Source organism: Acipenser ruthenus, chromosome 39 (assembly GCF_902713425.1).
Source record: "Acipenser ruthenus chromosome 39, fAciRut3.2 maternal haplotype, whole genome shotgun sequence".
Lineage (NCBI taxonomy): Eukaryota > Metazoa > Chordata > Actinopteri > Acipenseriformes > Acipenseridae > Acipenser > Acipenser ruthenus.
This window is the reverse complement of record NC_081227.1, coordinates 3,581,853-3,595,020: the sequence shown is the minus strand read 5'-3', so window position 1 is coordinate 3,595,020 and position 13,168 is coordinate 3,581,853. Positions and strand designations below refer to the sequence as shown.

At 42.2% G+C, this 13,168-nt stretch overlaps 1 protein-coding gene across 6 annotated transcripts in view; it reads left to right on the top strand.

The window, feature by feature from the left end:
* Nucleotides 1–12,926, top strand: part of LOC117966620 (protein turtle homolog B-like) — a 91,807-nt gene extending 78,881 nt beyond the window's left edge. For 2 of the 6 annotated variants that reach the window (XM_059009644.1, XM_059009643.1), the window contains exons 18-21: nt 629–715; nt 6,102–7,763; nt 10,101–10,225; nt 11,194–12,926. In XM_059009644.1, the coding sequence (XP_058865627.1) occupies nt 629–715; nt 6,102–7,763; nt 10,101–10,225; nt 11,194–11,399 (2,080 nt within the window). In that variant the 3' untranslated portion in view covers nt 11,400–12,926. Of the gene's footprint in view, nt 1–628; nt 716–6,101; nt 7,764–8,360; nt 8,407–10,100; nt 10,227–10,536; nt 10,609–11,193 lie in introns of those variants that run through there. The other 4 variants (XM_059009646.1, XM_059009645.1, XM_059009647.1 and 1 more) reach the window with 3 other exon arrangements.
* Nucleotides 12,927–13,168: the final 242 nt, after the last annotated feature.

Below are 13,168 nucleotides of genomic sequence, written 5' to 3'. Positions count from 1 at the left end.
GTGTATATATATATATATATATATGTGTATATATATATATATGTGTATATATATATATATGTATGTATATATATATATATATATATATATATATATATATATATATATATATATATATATATATAATGTGTTTTCTGTTGCCACCATTTGTACAGTAGCAGGTTTTATAAAGCGTTTTTTTTTTGGTTTTTTTTTGGGTTTGTTTTGCTCTGTTTTAAATACTCATTTTGCATCGGTGCATCTTTGATTCTTTAGTTATTTTTATCTTTTTTTTTTTTAAAACTATTTTCTGTTTTTGTTATTATTTTCATTTTCAGATTAAGAATCGAAAAGTCACCCCCCCTTCAGTGAACAACGCATTCGTCCAAAAGTCTAGCATAGACATCTATAAATATATACATAAGTACAAAGAATTATTACAGTTCATTCCTAATGGCATGAGATCGTATCATAGGCTCTGCATGCAGCAGCTCTGAACTGTACTCTGTATTATATGTGACTAATAAACACAGCAATGTAATAATTTCACTGGCCACAACCTTTTCTTGTGTCTCTGTATCTCTTTTATTTGAACCGAGCCTTATTGACGGTCGCTTCTCCCCCGTTTTTATTTTCTTTTCCACCGCAGGACTCCTCTTACCCCACTGCCCGGTAGTGAGCCCTGCTGGGAGGGGAGGGACAGGAACAGCTACAGGTTTCCCCACAGCAGTCCTCTGTGAGTGTCTGCTCCTTGTTCAGCAGTGTGCCCTGGCTTAGCCTCATGCTTCATACACGGTGCTGAGCAGAGATGTGTGTGTTGTGACGACTGCCAACCGAGAATACACATCTTATTTATATATATATAATACACACACACAGAGTACAGTGCACTGCTCCTTAATCCAGATTGGATAGCCATGTTTTTTTTTTTATTCCAGCAGTGCCATTAGTGTCCAGTAGGGGCCGTTAGTGTGCATATGCTTATAGTTACTTCTGGATGTTACCAAGATGGGAAGTGGTTAAAGACTAAGAATCAGGTATTCGAGCTGAACCACTGGGGAGAACTGATGACTTTTGATGCCTATACCCCCCTGCCTTTACTACATAACTTTTCATAATCCGTGCATCTTTTTACGTGTTTTTGTATTTAGTTAGCTCTCTCCTTTGTTTGTTACGGAAGATGGAAGGGGCAGGTTCACCTTCAGCATTCAACTGGTCATTTTCAGCAGTCGAACCAAAAACAAAGACCTGGTTTCACTACCCATGATCTTGCTGATACCACTTGAAATTCACCTGGCAATTTAGCACCGTTCTCTTAACTGCCCTGATTTAAGCATGCCAGCGGTTTCATTATCTCTGCTGCTGCTGCTTCTCTTTTCATACCACGGCCATGGTTTTATTCTTGCCTATTTTAACAGAGAATGAAGTGTTCCCCCTCCGTCTTAGTTTGGTTGCAGCTCTACAGTGTGTTCGACGCCACACATGTGGTCATGGGCACAAAATAAAGCTTCCCCTGCAACTGATCACCATAATGAGAAGGTTCAGCTTCTATAAACTGACAATGCTTAACACAATGGGGAACCTTTTGATTGTGAATAACGTTTTTCTTGCAGTGTGAAAAGTCAACAGCAGAGGCAGCAGAGAGCTCAGGAAAGCACATGGAACGCAACACACTCTGCACAATGTATCAAGCATGCCTCTGACCAGGGCAGGATAGCTCTAGTCCTGGTTTTGAATCCCACAGTACTGGAAAACTTGCCGTACTCTCTCCTCTGGGTTCAGTCTCTTGCTCAGACTCCAGCCCTCAGAGTTAGCACACGAGGAAACGGTCTTGGGCATTAACTTGTCCCACTGTCTCTCTGTAGCCGAGCTACTGGGCCAGAAAATCATTTAGTATTCATCACACCAGTCTGTGGTGCCTACGTGGAGCATTTTTCATTTGTGATTTATTACCTTTTCAGATACAAAATTCTTAGAGGGATGAAATAAGAATTCTGTTTGTTTGTTTGTTTGTTTGTTTGTTTGTTTGTTTTAAGCCCTTTTATAATCCACTATTTTTCTTTGAAAATTATATTTTTGCACTTAGATATGGCTGTGTAAATAGCGTAGAGAGTAACACTTGGGGCCCTATCTGTAAAAAAACAGTTAACTTGCAATGTGTGGATCCCCCTAAAACACCCCGATCCATACCTTTTTGTTTGATGTATACTGTAAATCACCTGTGTATCACAAACCCATACATATACAGTACACAAAGGTAGATCAATATCAGGTAGACTGGGCTTGCTCTGTGTTTCTCTGTAAAGCCAAGCAAATGCAATCACTTTCAGCGAGCTTGCAGCGATTCCAAACCCTTCCAAACCCTCTTCTGTCTCATTGTACAAGTGATGAGAAGGAGTCAGTCAGCTTTAGCAGCACTTATAGTATATTATACTATCAGCGCAGCAATGTAACAGTGGCTCGATCAGTAATGCAGAGGCTTCCCCGCCTCCCTTTAGAAAAACGATAAACTAGTCCTTTCTGTAATTGTTAGGAAGCCCAGCAGGCAGTTATCTTAGCAGATTTGGGCGTCATGCACAATACACATCAGTTAAGGTTGTTCATGATTAGTGGTAATTAGACAAATAGGCTTTTGCAATGGGTAAAGGTACTGTATTAAACATTTGAAATAAACAAAAGGCTCCTGAGTTTTGCCATACATTAAATAGATTGGGCCAATCACATTCATGGTAGAATCGACGCAGTAGTATGTGACGTTATAGGTAAATGAAAACAAAGACTATGATGTACGAAATATCCTCCAAGAAATCCTGTAGAGCTTGACTGGCCTACATCCTGATTCACTTAAAATGAACTGCAGGGATGGAAATAAGACTCCTATTGTATAACAGCTACACCTATTCCAGGTTTTATTAGGAGCTTGATTAGCCATAGTGTACGGGCAGCATGCTCAGGCGAGTCTTATTATACTCCTAGTAAAACCAGGAATGGATCAAACTGCTATGCAAGGGCAGTCTCATTTCCATCCCTGAATAGTATCACAAAAGGTGCTGTACTAATTCATTGGATACCCAACATTATTAAGTATCTGTATTAGTAGTAGTATGTGAAATGGACACTACCTTGAATATTGTACCATGAATATTGCATCATTGTCCTTCAGCAGAAATACTGACCTGTTATTCCATCTCCATATGATTTAGCTGCTATAAAGATACCTTTAAGAAAGAATATAACGCTCCAGGAGACTGTGATGTAATATGGAAAGAATAGCCAAGTCTCCATTGGCCTCCATGTCAAAGCAAACAAGCAGGAGCTTTATTGAGATGCACTGGGTTAGCAGTCAGGGGGCTCTGCCAGTAGAACACACTGCATGGCACACTGGCTAGAACAAGAAAGAACCCATCAAGGCTCATTGAGGCAAACGCGGGGGTGTTTTAAAGAATTGTCATTTCCGTAATATAATTAGACAGTGGATAATGATTTTTATAATTGATTTTTATTGATGCAGTGAACTGTGTTAAAATACATGTTCACGTCTCCCTATGCTTTATTGAGCACAACACAGAAAGTAACTGAAACATTTCAAGCATAATGTACAAGTACAAATGTAAGTTGAAGCGGTATTCATGGATGACTCGATGCTGCCCAAAGGAAAGGGTTTGGAATAAAGTTAACTTTTAACTGACAATCATTACCATGTATCAGCGACCTACTGCAGAGGGTGTGAAAATACATCCATTTGTATATTGCTATATCCTTTGCACAATGGCACTGATAATTTGCTTAATTAGACCTTTGTAATTGTTTTCAGCTTTTAAACATTTGTAGAGTTCAAGTTACTTATACAATTTTATTGCTAACTTGAAATATGCAACTGTTAATTAAAAAAGGTCTGATTCAGCAAGTGATCAATTTAATTAAAGGTCTAGTTAAGTAATTGAGAGCTCAGTTGGAATGAACACCAGCAGACACAGTGGGTCCCCAGGATCAGGGTTAGGAACCACTGATGTATACTATGTGTACTGTAGGTGCTTCACAGGCTGTGTAATTTACAGTAAATGCATTTGGAGGATCTAGTCTTTTAAATAAGACTGGACTGCAACTGCTGATTGTGGTCAAGGAGATCTTAGGTGTAACTACTGTAGATGAACACTCAGTATAGTATAGTATATTATTATATTATATTATATTATATGCACACACAAATTGCTGTTGCACAAAATCCAGGTTAGCGGATTTCAAGTGATAATTAGTTTGTGCATCTTCTGTTTATTTCCTGCATTAGAATTGTTCCCAGATGCAAATGCTGTGGTGCTAAATTAACAGTGCAGAAGAACTTCATGCAGAGGAAGCTGTTTTTAATTGGATAGCAATCATATTTAATAAAACAGGAGGATTCTTGTGGTTTTTTGCTTTTTTTTTGGGTGGGGGGGGGTGGGGGGGGTCCTTTTGTTGAAAAGTTGAAGGGCCAGCCCACTGGTCAATGAAGAAGAGACTTCAGCAAATGATCACTTCAGAATCTGTTCATAAACCAAGAAAACTATTTGTTTTCTGTTTGCCTGTAAACCTTGAATTAAAACACGAGAAAAGCAACATGTAACATAAACAAGTCATCCATCACCAAAAATAAAGGAAAAACACCACAGGTACCTCCAAAACACTCAAACAAGATAATGCCCTGACAGCAATAGCTGTGAGAATTATATCATCACAGAAACAGTAAAAGTGTGTAACACAAAACAAAAACAATCAAATAAAGAGATGTCTTCTTTTTCTCCAAATTCTGCACAATAGACTCATGATTGATCTTACACTCCAGACCTGCATTATTTGGGTGAACACCTTGGCCCCTTGCCTGTTTCATGGTTGGGTAGCTCTTCTGGCTCATTTATCCAGGAATACTTGTAAAATAGACACCACATTGCAGAGGTGTCCGGATAACCCAGAGTCACCTGTACTGGTTTCTGATGTTGCAAAAAAACCCAGAAAAGGGCATTTAATCTAGTCTACTTGGCACTGAATAAAGGGACTTCTGAAGCAAATTGAGATTAGGAGGATATCCAGGGGGGGTGTTGCACATAGATTCCATTTCATGAAACATACATCTTATTGTTACCTACATAGACAAATGACTTGCATTCTAAACTGTTGTTTTTGTGTAGCTAAACAAAAAATACAATTAAACGTCAAGACAATCTATATATGTTGGAGGGTGGTTGGAATTGCAAGTTTTAACAGCACTACAAACATAGTTTTTTAACCCTCTCAATATACTTTGGTACCTGACTACTCTCTTCACAGAGTACTTGATTGGCCAGCAAGCCCATGGTTTCAGTTGAGTGAACCAGCTTCCATCTTGCCAGAGACTGTGGGTGTGTTGTGCAGTGGATTGTCTAAGTAAAGATGGCTGGCTGGCACTCCTCAATGGAAAGAGGAGTAACTGTTGAAGAACTGTGTCAGTACAGCTACAGTAAAACCTTTTTTTCCTGCAACAAAACCATTCCAAAACTTCCCACAATCGGATTCCAATCCGTCATGAAAACAGAATCACATTCATTAGATCAAGTAACACAAAAAACATATTACAAAGGGCTTGTCCTGTGAATAAAGTACACCTTGATAAACACACTTTAACTCAAAGCCGTCCTATGCCTGTATGAAAAGAGTGCTAATATTAATATTAATTATAAAAATGGAACTCAATATACTTCGTTTTATATAATAAAAGCACTTTAAAAAGTAGGCTCTTGGGTGGAACAGAAAAAAAAAACAATATTAATCACCACATACTCTTAAGACTTGTAGAATTAATAAGCATAATTAGTTTTGTAGGTGGTAGAAAGGGTATGAAAGCCTCCTCACATTGTAGACTGGAAAGCAATAAGTGTTTTGGTGAGAGCTGACGTCAGTGCTTGCGTTAATTCTCCCCTCACATGGGTAGTGGGAGAGATATCACAAACGTCTATAAGCACAGGCGCAGTTCAAGATCCTGGTAGCCAGATCCATACGTACTGTAGATGAGTATGGGGGCCCAATGGGTACCTCAATAAACAATAAAGCAAAGATACACAACTCTGCAGGAGTCTAACAGGCCTCCTGTGTGTTCTGTCTCCTCTCAGATCCTCCTCGGGGAAAGTGAGCCCGGAGAGCATCAGAACACTGCGCGCTCTGTCCGAATCCTCGGAGGACGGCCAGACACTGCAGGGGAAGAAGATGCTGAGTCCTGGCAAGGAGAAGGAGCTGTCCCTCTACAAGAAGACCAAGCGAGCAATAACCAGCAAGAAATACAGCGTCTCCAAACATGAGGCTGAGGCCGAGGCCACCACGCCTATCGAGCTCATCAGCCGGGGCCCGGATGGACGCTTCGTGATGGATCCTACCGAGATGGAGCCGTCGATCAAGCAGAGGAGGATCGAAGGATTCCCCTTTGTGGAGGAGTCGGATCTGTACCCCGAGTTCCGACAGTCGGATGAGGAAAATGATGACCCGGGACTGATGCCGCCAGCAGTGGCTGCTCTCAAATCCCAGCTTTCGCCACTCTCCTCCAGCCAGGAGTCTTATCTCCAACCCCCAGCTTACAGCCCCAGGTTTCAGAGGCCCATGGGAGGCATGGGCATGGTGGAAAGCAGCAGGCTACAGGCGACGGGCCAGATCAGGGCCCCTCATCATCGGGGCTTCCCACACGGCCAGTTCTACAGCTACCTAGGCAGTCCTGACCCTCCCCCACCCTTCTACATGCCGGATGTCAGCCCCCTGAGCTCAGTCATGTCCTCCCCGCCTCTAATGCCTGAGGGACCCTTTGGACATCCCACTATCATCGAGGAGACTGGGGAAGGTGAGATGCCACACTACACTGCCTCCAGCAGCACCCTGCCCCTGACCCACACCCCCACCTCCGGACGATCCCCTGAGCTTTGGCGACGTCCTGATTTCCCCCTCAGGAGTCTTGAGGGACCCTCCCTGGTGTTCCCCCCACACCATCCTGTTCACCTCCACCACTACGCCCATCGGGAGCTCCCTGAGCCTCCACTACCACCCCCCCATCCTAGAGGCACCCTCCCGGTGATTCCTTCCTACCCTGGCGTTCTGCAGCTGGAGGCGCCAAAGAGCCAGCCCGGCAAGTCTCCAAGCAAGGTCAAGTCCACAGCCTCGAGTGGCACCACAGCCAAGCATCTACCTATGCAACAGGCACAGAGTCAAGGGCAGCTAAGACATACCAGCAACGGTATGGGCGTACCGGTATTGCCTTACCCCGATCCGGCAGCCCACATGTGGGGCCCAGGCAGCACAAGCACATTCGGTGGGCTGGACACCCGGTGGTACGAGCCCAGGCCCCAGCTCAGCCCCAGGCAGGGGCGCAGAGTCGATCCAAGCCTGCACCAAGTGGTCCTCCAACCATCCCGCCTCTCGCCCCTCACCCAGAGCCCCATTAGCTCTCATGAGGGCTCCCCAGAGCTGGTGGTCCGCCCTCGGCCCCGGCCTGGCCTCATCCAGCCCTCCATTCCTCCGGAGATGTCTGAGATCACCTTGCAGCCCCCCTCTGGCGCCCGCTTCCCCAGAACATCATCACCCACCTCCTCGCCAGCCCAGGGCAGCAGGCGGCCCAGCCCCAGCTACCGGCCCCAGATCGCCTTCGCCACCACAGCCACCAGCTACCCCTCCCAGTCTCCCTCTCCCCCCATGGAAAGCAGTGACATTTTCGGGCAGATGTTGTCCCAGAGGAGGACGGAAGAAGAGATCCTTCCTTCAGAGCCCTCGCCACCTCAGTTGTCGTCTTCAGGGTAGGTGCCCAAAACTGAGAATTGGGCAGATCCCAAACTGTTTCAGTCGCTTTGCATTTTGTGTTGTTGTTAGATTATAAAATGATGTCAGTATTACCAGTCATTGTAACCAATGTTTTAAAAAATAAAGGTTTCAGGTCCTGAAATAAACGTTTTTAAACTTCCTTTAAGTGCCTCGGAGACTGTACTCTCTTATCCTGCACACCACTCCACCACTCAGATCTGTAGTTCAGGTTTGAGTCCTATCAGTACAAATGCTTGTTTAAGCAGTTCTGTCTATTTGACTTCCTAATTCCGATTAAGCAGTTAAAGTGCATGACAGTGGTTGATAAATACTGTATATAATATTACTGCTCTGCAATGGGGTAGTAGAGTACATTACGAAGACCCTTTATCTTCCCTTGTGGTCTGACAGCATGACTAGCTCCTATTAAAGTAACCAAAAAGAGAAATAGTCCGGTAGGCACATTAAGAAACGTTGTCACTAAACATTTCCGCTCTCATCTGTTGCTCTGTCTTCATCTGCTTAATTAAGCCAATTCGTCATTCTTTAATGGCTCCTGTAGTCTTAACTGCTTTGTTTTTGATTGATCTCAGCTATCTGGGCAGCGTTGTTGTGACCAGGTCCTCTACACCTCAATAGGTAAGGGTTGGATCCATGTCTGAAAGGGGAGGGGGGCAGCAGGTGGGGCTTTTAATCACATCTTCCTTTAAAGGGGAATACCGTATTTCAAAAGCATCAGAAACAGAACAATGAGAGCTAAACACAAAGAAACAGAGTCTTGCTTTTAATTTGAGGAACAAAAAACTATAGTGTTCTATTATAACAACAAATAAACTTAAAACAAATAAAGTCTTCGCCATACATTTTAAAATATATCCCTCCATTTATCCTTATCAAAATGATACAGATCCTTAGCTATACAGTAGAGCCTGTAGAAATGGTTGAAGCATTAGTATCAAAAATAGCAGGCCTTATTTAGGGCAAGAGGGACAGTGTCACTTATCTAGCATGAATGCCCAGCACAGAGAATAATAATTCCAGTATGAACTGAGTTTTCTTTGTCTATGACTCAGCTAGCATTTGTTGTACGGTTATGATATTTATGGCAGTGATCGAAACTAATTGAACCAGAAAAAACAGTTTTTGAACCAGTATTGCAGATCAGTCTGAAAGAGTCCATTCAACATGGGCAATAACAGCACGTTCCCATGTCCTGTGTTTTTTTTTTGCTTGTTTTTTTTTGGATACCTCTGAAGTTCAACCTCTCAGTAAATGGGGTTTCTTTTTTATTACAAGTATTCCCCTTTAAAGTCATGTTACTTGTGCAAAATGCCATGCATGCTTTTGCTAAATATTGCTCTTCAAAAAACAAAAACAAACAAAGAAATCTCTTGATAAACTCTGTTACATTTGTCGTCCGAGTGCTTTGATTTCTTTTCCTTCTGTGACTGTTCCCAAGTAGCCATTCCCCCTCCCGCCATCTCTCCCCCTGTCAGCATGGTAAAGCCCATTGTAGACAAGTACTCATGTCTATAAACACATGTTAACAATGCTTTGTTGCAGCAGTGTCTTCCCATCTACTAAAAGGCCTTAGTTTTTCTCTTCACAGCGACGGCAGAACGACACCGTACAGCTTTTTACTGCTTTGTTTTATCCTATCATGTTTTCGCCTGAGATTGTTACAGTCGCTCAGTGTTTTGAGCTGCGGACTGCAGTGTGGGGGAAAGCAGGTTGAAACTGCCTCCCCCCCCCCCCCACACACATGCACACACACACACACACACACGTTTGCATTCCAATATTTGTGGCGACTTCTCATTGACTCTCACTATATTTTTATTTACTATTTCTAACTCCAGTCCGACAAAACTCCACACAGCTCAAATTTTGTCCGCAGATTGATAGTAATACCGGCCCACACACACACACACACACACACACACACACACACACAGACAACGAGCAAAAGCCCATTGTGCTTTTTGTACAGCACCACTGTAGTAAAGCCCAGACACAGGGAATTGCATGGGATTACCATTATTGGTAAGTATATGCCAAACCTCAGCTAACGTGGAATATATGTATATGCCAGATGAAGACAAGCAGTGTGGATCCCTGAGGGACAACTAACTAACTGCAGTTGCTTTGTAGGTCTCCAGGACGTGTCTCTACAGGTGAGGCCCTCGTTCCTGTAGCCATGAAGAAGCCCTGGCCAGCCACGCTTTCTTTAGCTGCTGTTGAATTAATCATGCGACTCAATGGAGCTGTTGTCTGTGCTGGAGGAGCCGGTCAGTAAAGGGAATTGTGTTTGCTTCTTCTTCTTTCTCTCTCAGGAAACGGTTCGTTGCATCGAGTGGTGCTGCTGCTGCGTCTGAGAGATTTGAAGCGCTGAGATACCAACGGATTAAAAAACCCAAAAGGGTCCCCAACGGCACGCCGAAATCCAGGAAGAAAACAAGTGAGTTTAAAGACAAGGGGGCTTTTACTGTGGCTTATTAAGATAGGGTTTGAGTTAGGGTACCAGTTAGCATAGAAAACACTGTGCCCTCTAGAGCCTCCTAGAAAACACCTGCATGTAGTTCTTCCCCTGTGAATAACCAGCATAAGGGGCTTGTACAGGCTCAGCTTGATTTGAGCTCAGAATTGTTGGTGTGTTAAAATATTTCCATAACGGTTCTCAAGAAGAACAGGGTTGAGCTCAGTCCACATCAGTCCTTTACTGAAAACACAGCAGACATTGGGATTAATGGAGCAATTCCTTTTTTTCAGGCCAAGGTCACATTGTGTATATGCACCAGGTGACACTGACTTCCTGTCACGATGCCACTGAGGTCTAAGAAGGTATTAGGCTTACAATCTGACTGCAGTGCTCTGGTCAAAACTTGTGTAGAATAATTAACGTCACTTCTTTTCAAACTCCCGCAAGCATTTCTGTGGCATCTCTCTTCTCAACCTCTGCCTCTCTGTCTCTTAATATGATTAGTAACAGCTTTGTGATGAGCGTTGTTAATTCAAAAACGTTTTCTATTAAACTCATATGACGATACATCCTCCGCTTTTAATTTTGCTTTCCAGTTTACTGGCATCTCTAACTCTAACTCTAATTAATCATTCCGAACAGGCAATTATTTGATCACTTCAAAAACAATCATCAATTACAAGGCAAAACTTAAAAGGAGTCAAGTAGACAACAGTGTACAATTACAGTATACTAGTCCACTTCACTTTCCTCTGTTATACTGGCTGTACGAGAATTACTTTTTGGGGCTGTCTACATAGCCACATGTACAAGGCTATAGTATTCTATTCAAATGCATATGCATATATACTATATTATGCTACTGTATAGTATTTTTTTCTAGTTCTTACTTGTTGAATGTGGAGAGGGCCACTCTGCCTGAAGCTGCTGTCTTTGTGTCTCCTCAGCTGGGCCCTCCTCTCAGACACAGCAGCCCCATGCCTCTCAGGTACTGCAACTCGAAGAAGCTCTCTACCTCCGCAAGAAGAGGCAGTCCCGACAGGACCCCTACGCCCGCTTCTCCGCCCTCCTCTACCGCCGACGGCCAGAGGACCAGAAGGCCATTCTGGCCAGCATGGACACAGCTGACCCCAACCACGCCACACTCCTCTGAATCAGTCAGCAGCACGGACACAGCGGCACACCACCACGCCACCCTCATCTCAGTCAGTCAGTCAGTCAGTCCTAATAACTCATCTGCCAGCCTCTGGTAAAGGCGTTGATTATTATTTTTATTAGATTTTGAGTTACAGAAGTATGTTTTAAAAGATGACACGGGGGCAGATTTTTTTTACCAAATTCCAGTGCAGTTTATTTTTGTTTGTTTTATCAAAATAGTTAAATTGATGTTTTTATGACTAGTTTTGAAGCAGTTCAATGCTGCACACTTTACACTGGAGCAGAGGCTTAGTAAATCTAGCCTGTGGGGGTTCTATTGGTAAAGCATTAGCATAATAATCAGGACATTGCTGTCCTATGTGCTAATGTTTTGTGAATACAGACTCTGGCATCCTGTTTTAAAAAAGTACTATAGTTCTGCCAAAAAACAAACAACAGCTTCCTTAATAAAACACACTGTACTGTATAAGGACTATGGGATTTTGTGCCATAGTATACTGTAGTATTTTTAAATATGGGAGGGCTCTCTTTTAAATCTAGCGGTGCAGGACCCTCAGATACGGCAGTATGATGGGCTTATGCTGGCACAACTTGAATTAAAAAAGAGCTCAGAGTTGTTACTCTTCAATTCTTCACTCATCTTCCCTGCTACTTTATTTAGATAGCAGAATCGGTAGCTGGCATTGGTCGCTTTGTAACCCCTTCGCCCTGTACATTAGCGGTGCTTCTATTTTGCCTGATGACCCAGATGGTCCAAAAGTCAATTTGCTGCTACAATTGTCCGCAGCTAAAGGGGTCTGTTTTAATGATCTGCGCAGAACCCCCTGTTTAATATGTGCACACATGATTTAGCAATGACCTCGTTACACTGAATTTCTGGTGTGTGTTTTCAGAGTCGGAATCAACTCCTGTTTTTTGTTGTTTTTTTTTTTGAAATTCCAAATTCCGTTTCGGTTTTTAAAATCAATTCCGAATTCCAAATCCAATTCCAAATTCCTTCAGAAGAAGTGGAATTGGATTTTTTTTTTTTTTAAAGGAATTGGAAATGGAATTGGAATTAAAAAAAACAAGGAATTGACCCCCGACCCTGACTATCCAGGAGTCTCTATACAGGCAACAGGGATACAACTGCCTGCCAGTGGCCGTTATCATTTTGATTTTGTTTTTCTCAACATGCAAGGTGCTGTATAGGAATTACTTTCTATCTACATATCCATATGTAAAATACTATAGTATTCTGTTCTACTGCCAAAATGACTAGTTCAACCAATGCATGTGCTTTGATTTATTGTAAAGGCGGCTATTTTAGCTTGAAAACAAAATAACAATAATTGAATACTTACTGTATGCTTCATTTTTTTATTTACTATTCTCTGAAGTTTTTTTTCGCATCAGTGACTTTATAAATCGATACATTTAGTATTGCAGTTTTGTTTTGGAGGGTCACATCTAGATTTAATAATAATAATAATAACACCGTGTAACAAATTTTTTTTTTTTTTTGGTTCCTGGGTAGTAAGTGTTATTTCCTAATTGCTTATGCCTCAAAAGTATAGAAAATGGCTATTATTCCCCACAAACTTTGCTTTTGTGACCAGGACAGTGATATTTTGAAATTTACCTATTTCCAATGAGAAAACGGGCGAATTTGTGTCTTTTCGTTCACATAAAGTCAGAAAAAAACAACATATGAATCCAAATTAACATGTATGTATACTAAAGTAATACAAAAATGACTACAAAAGATTTAGAAGTGAGTAGTTT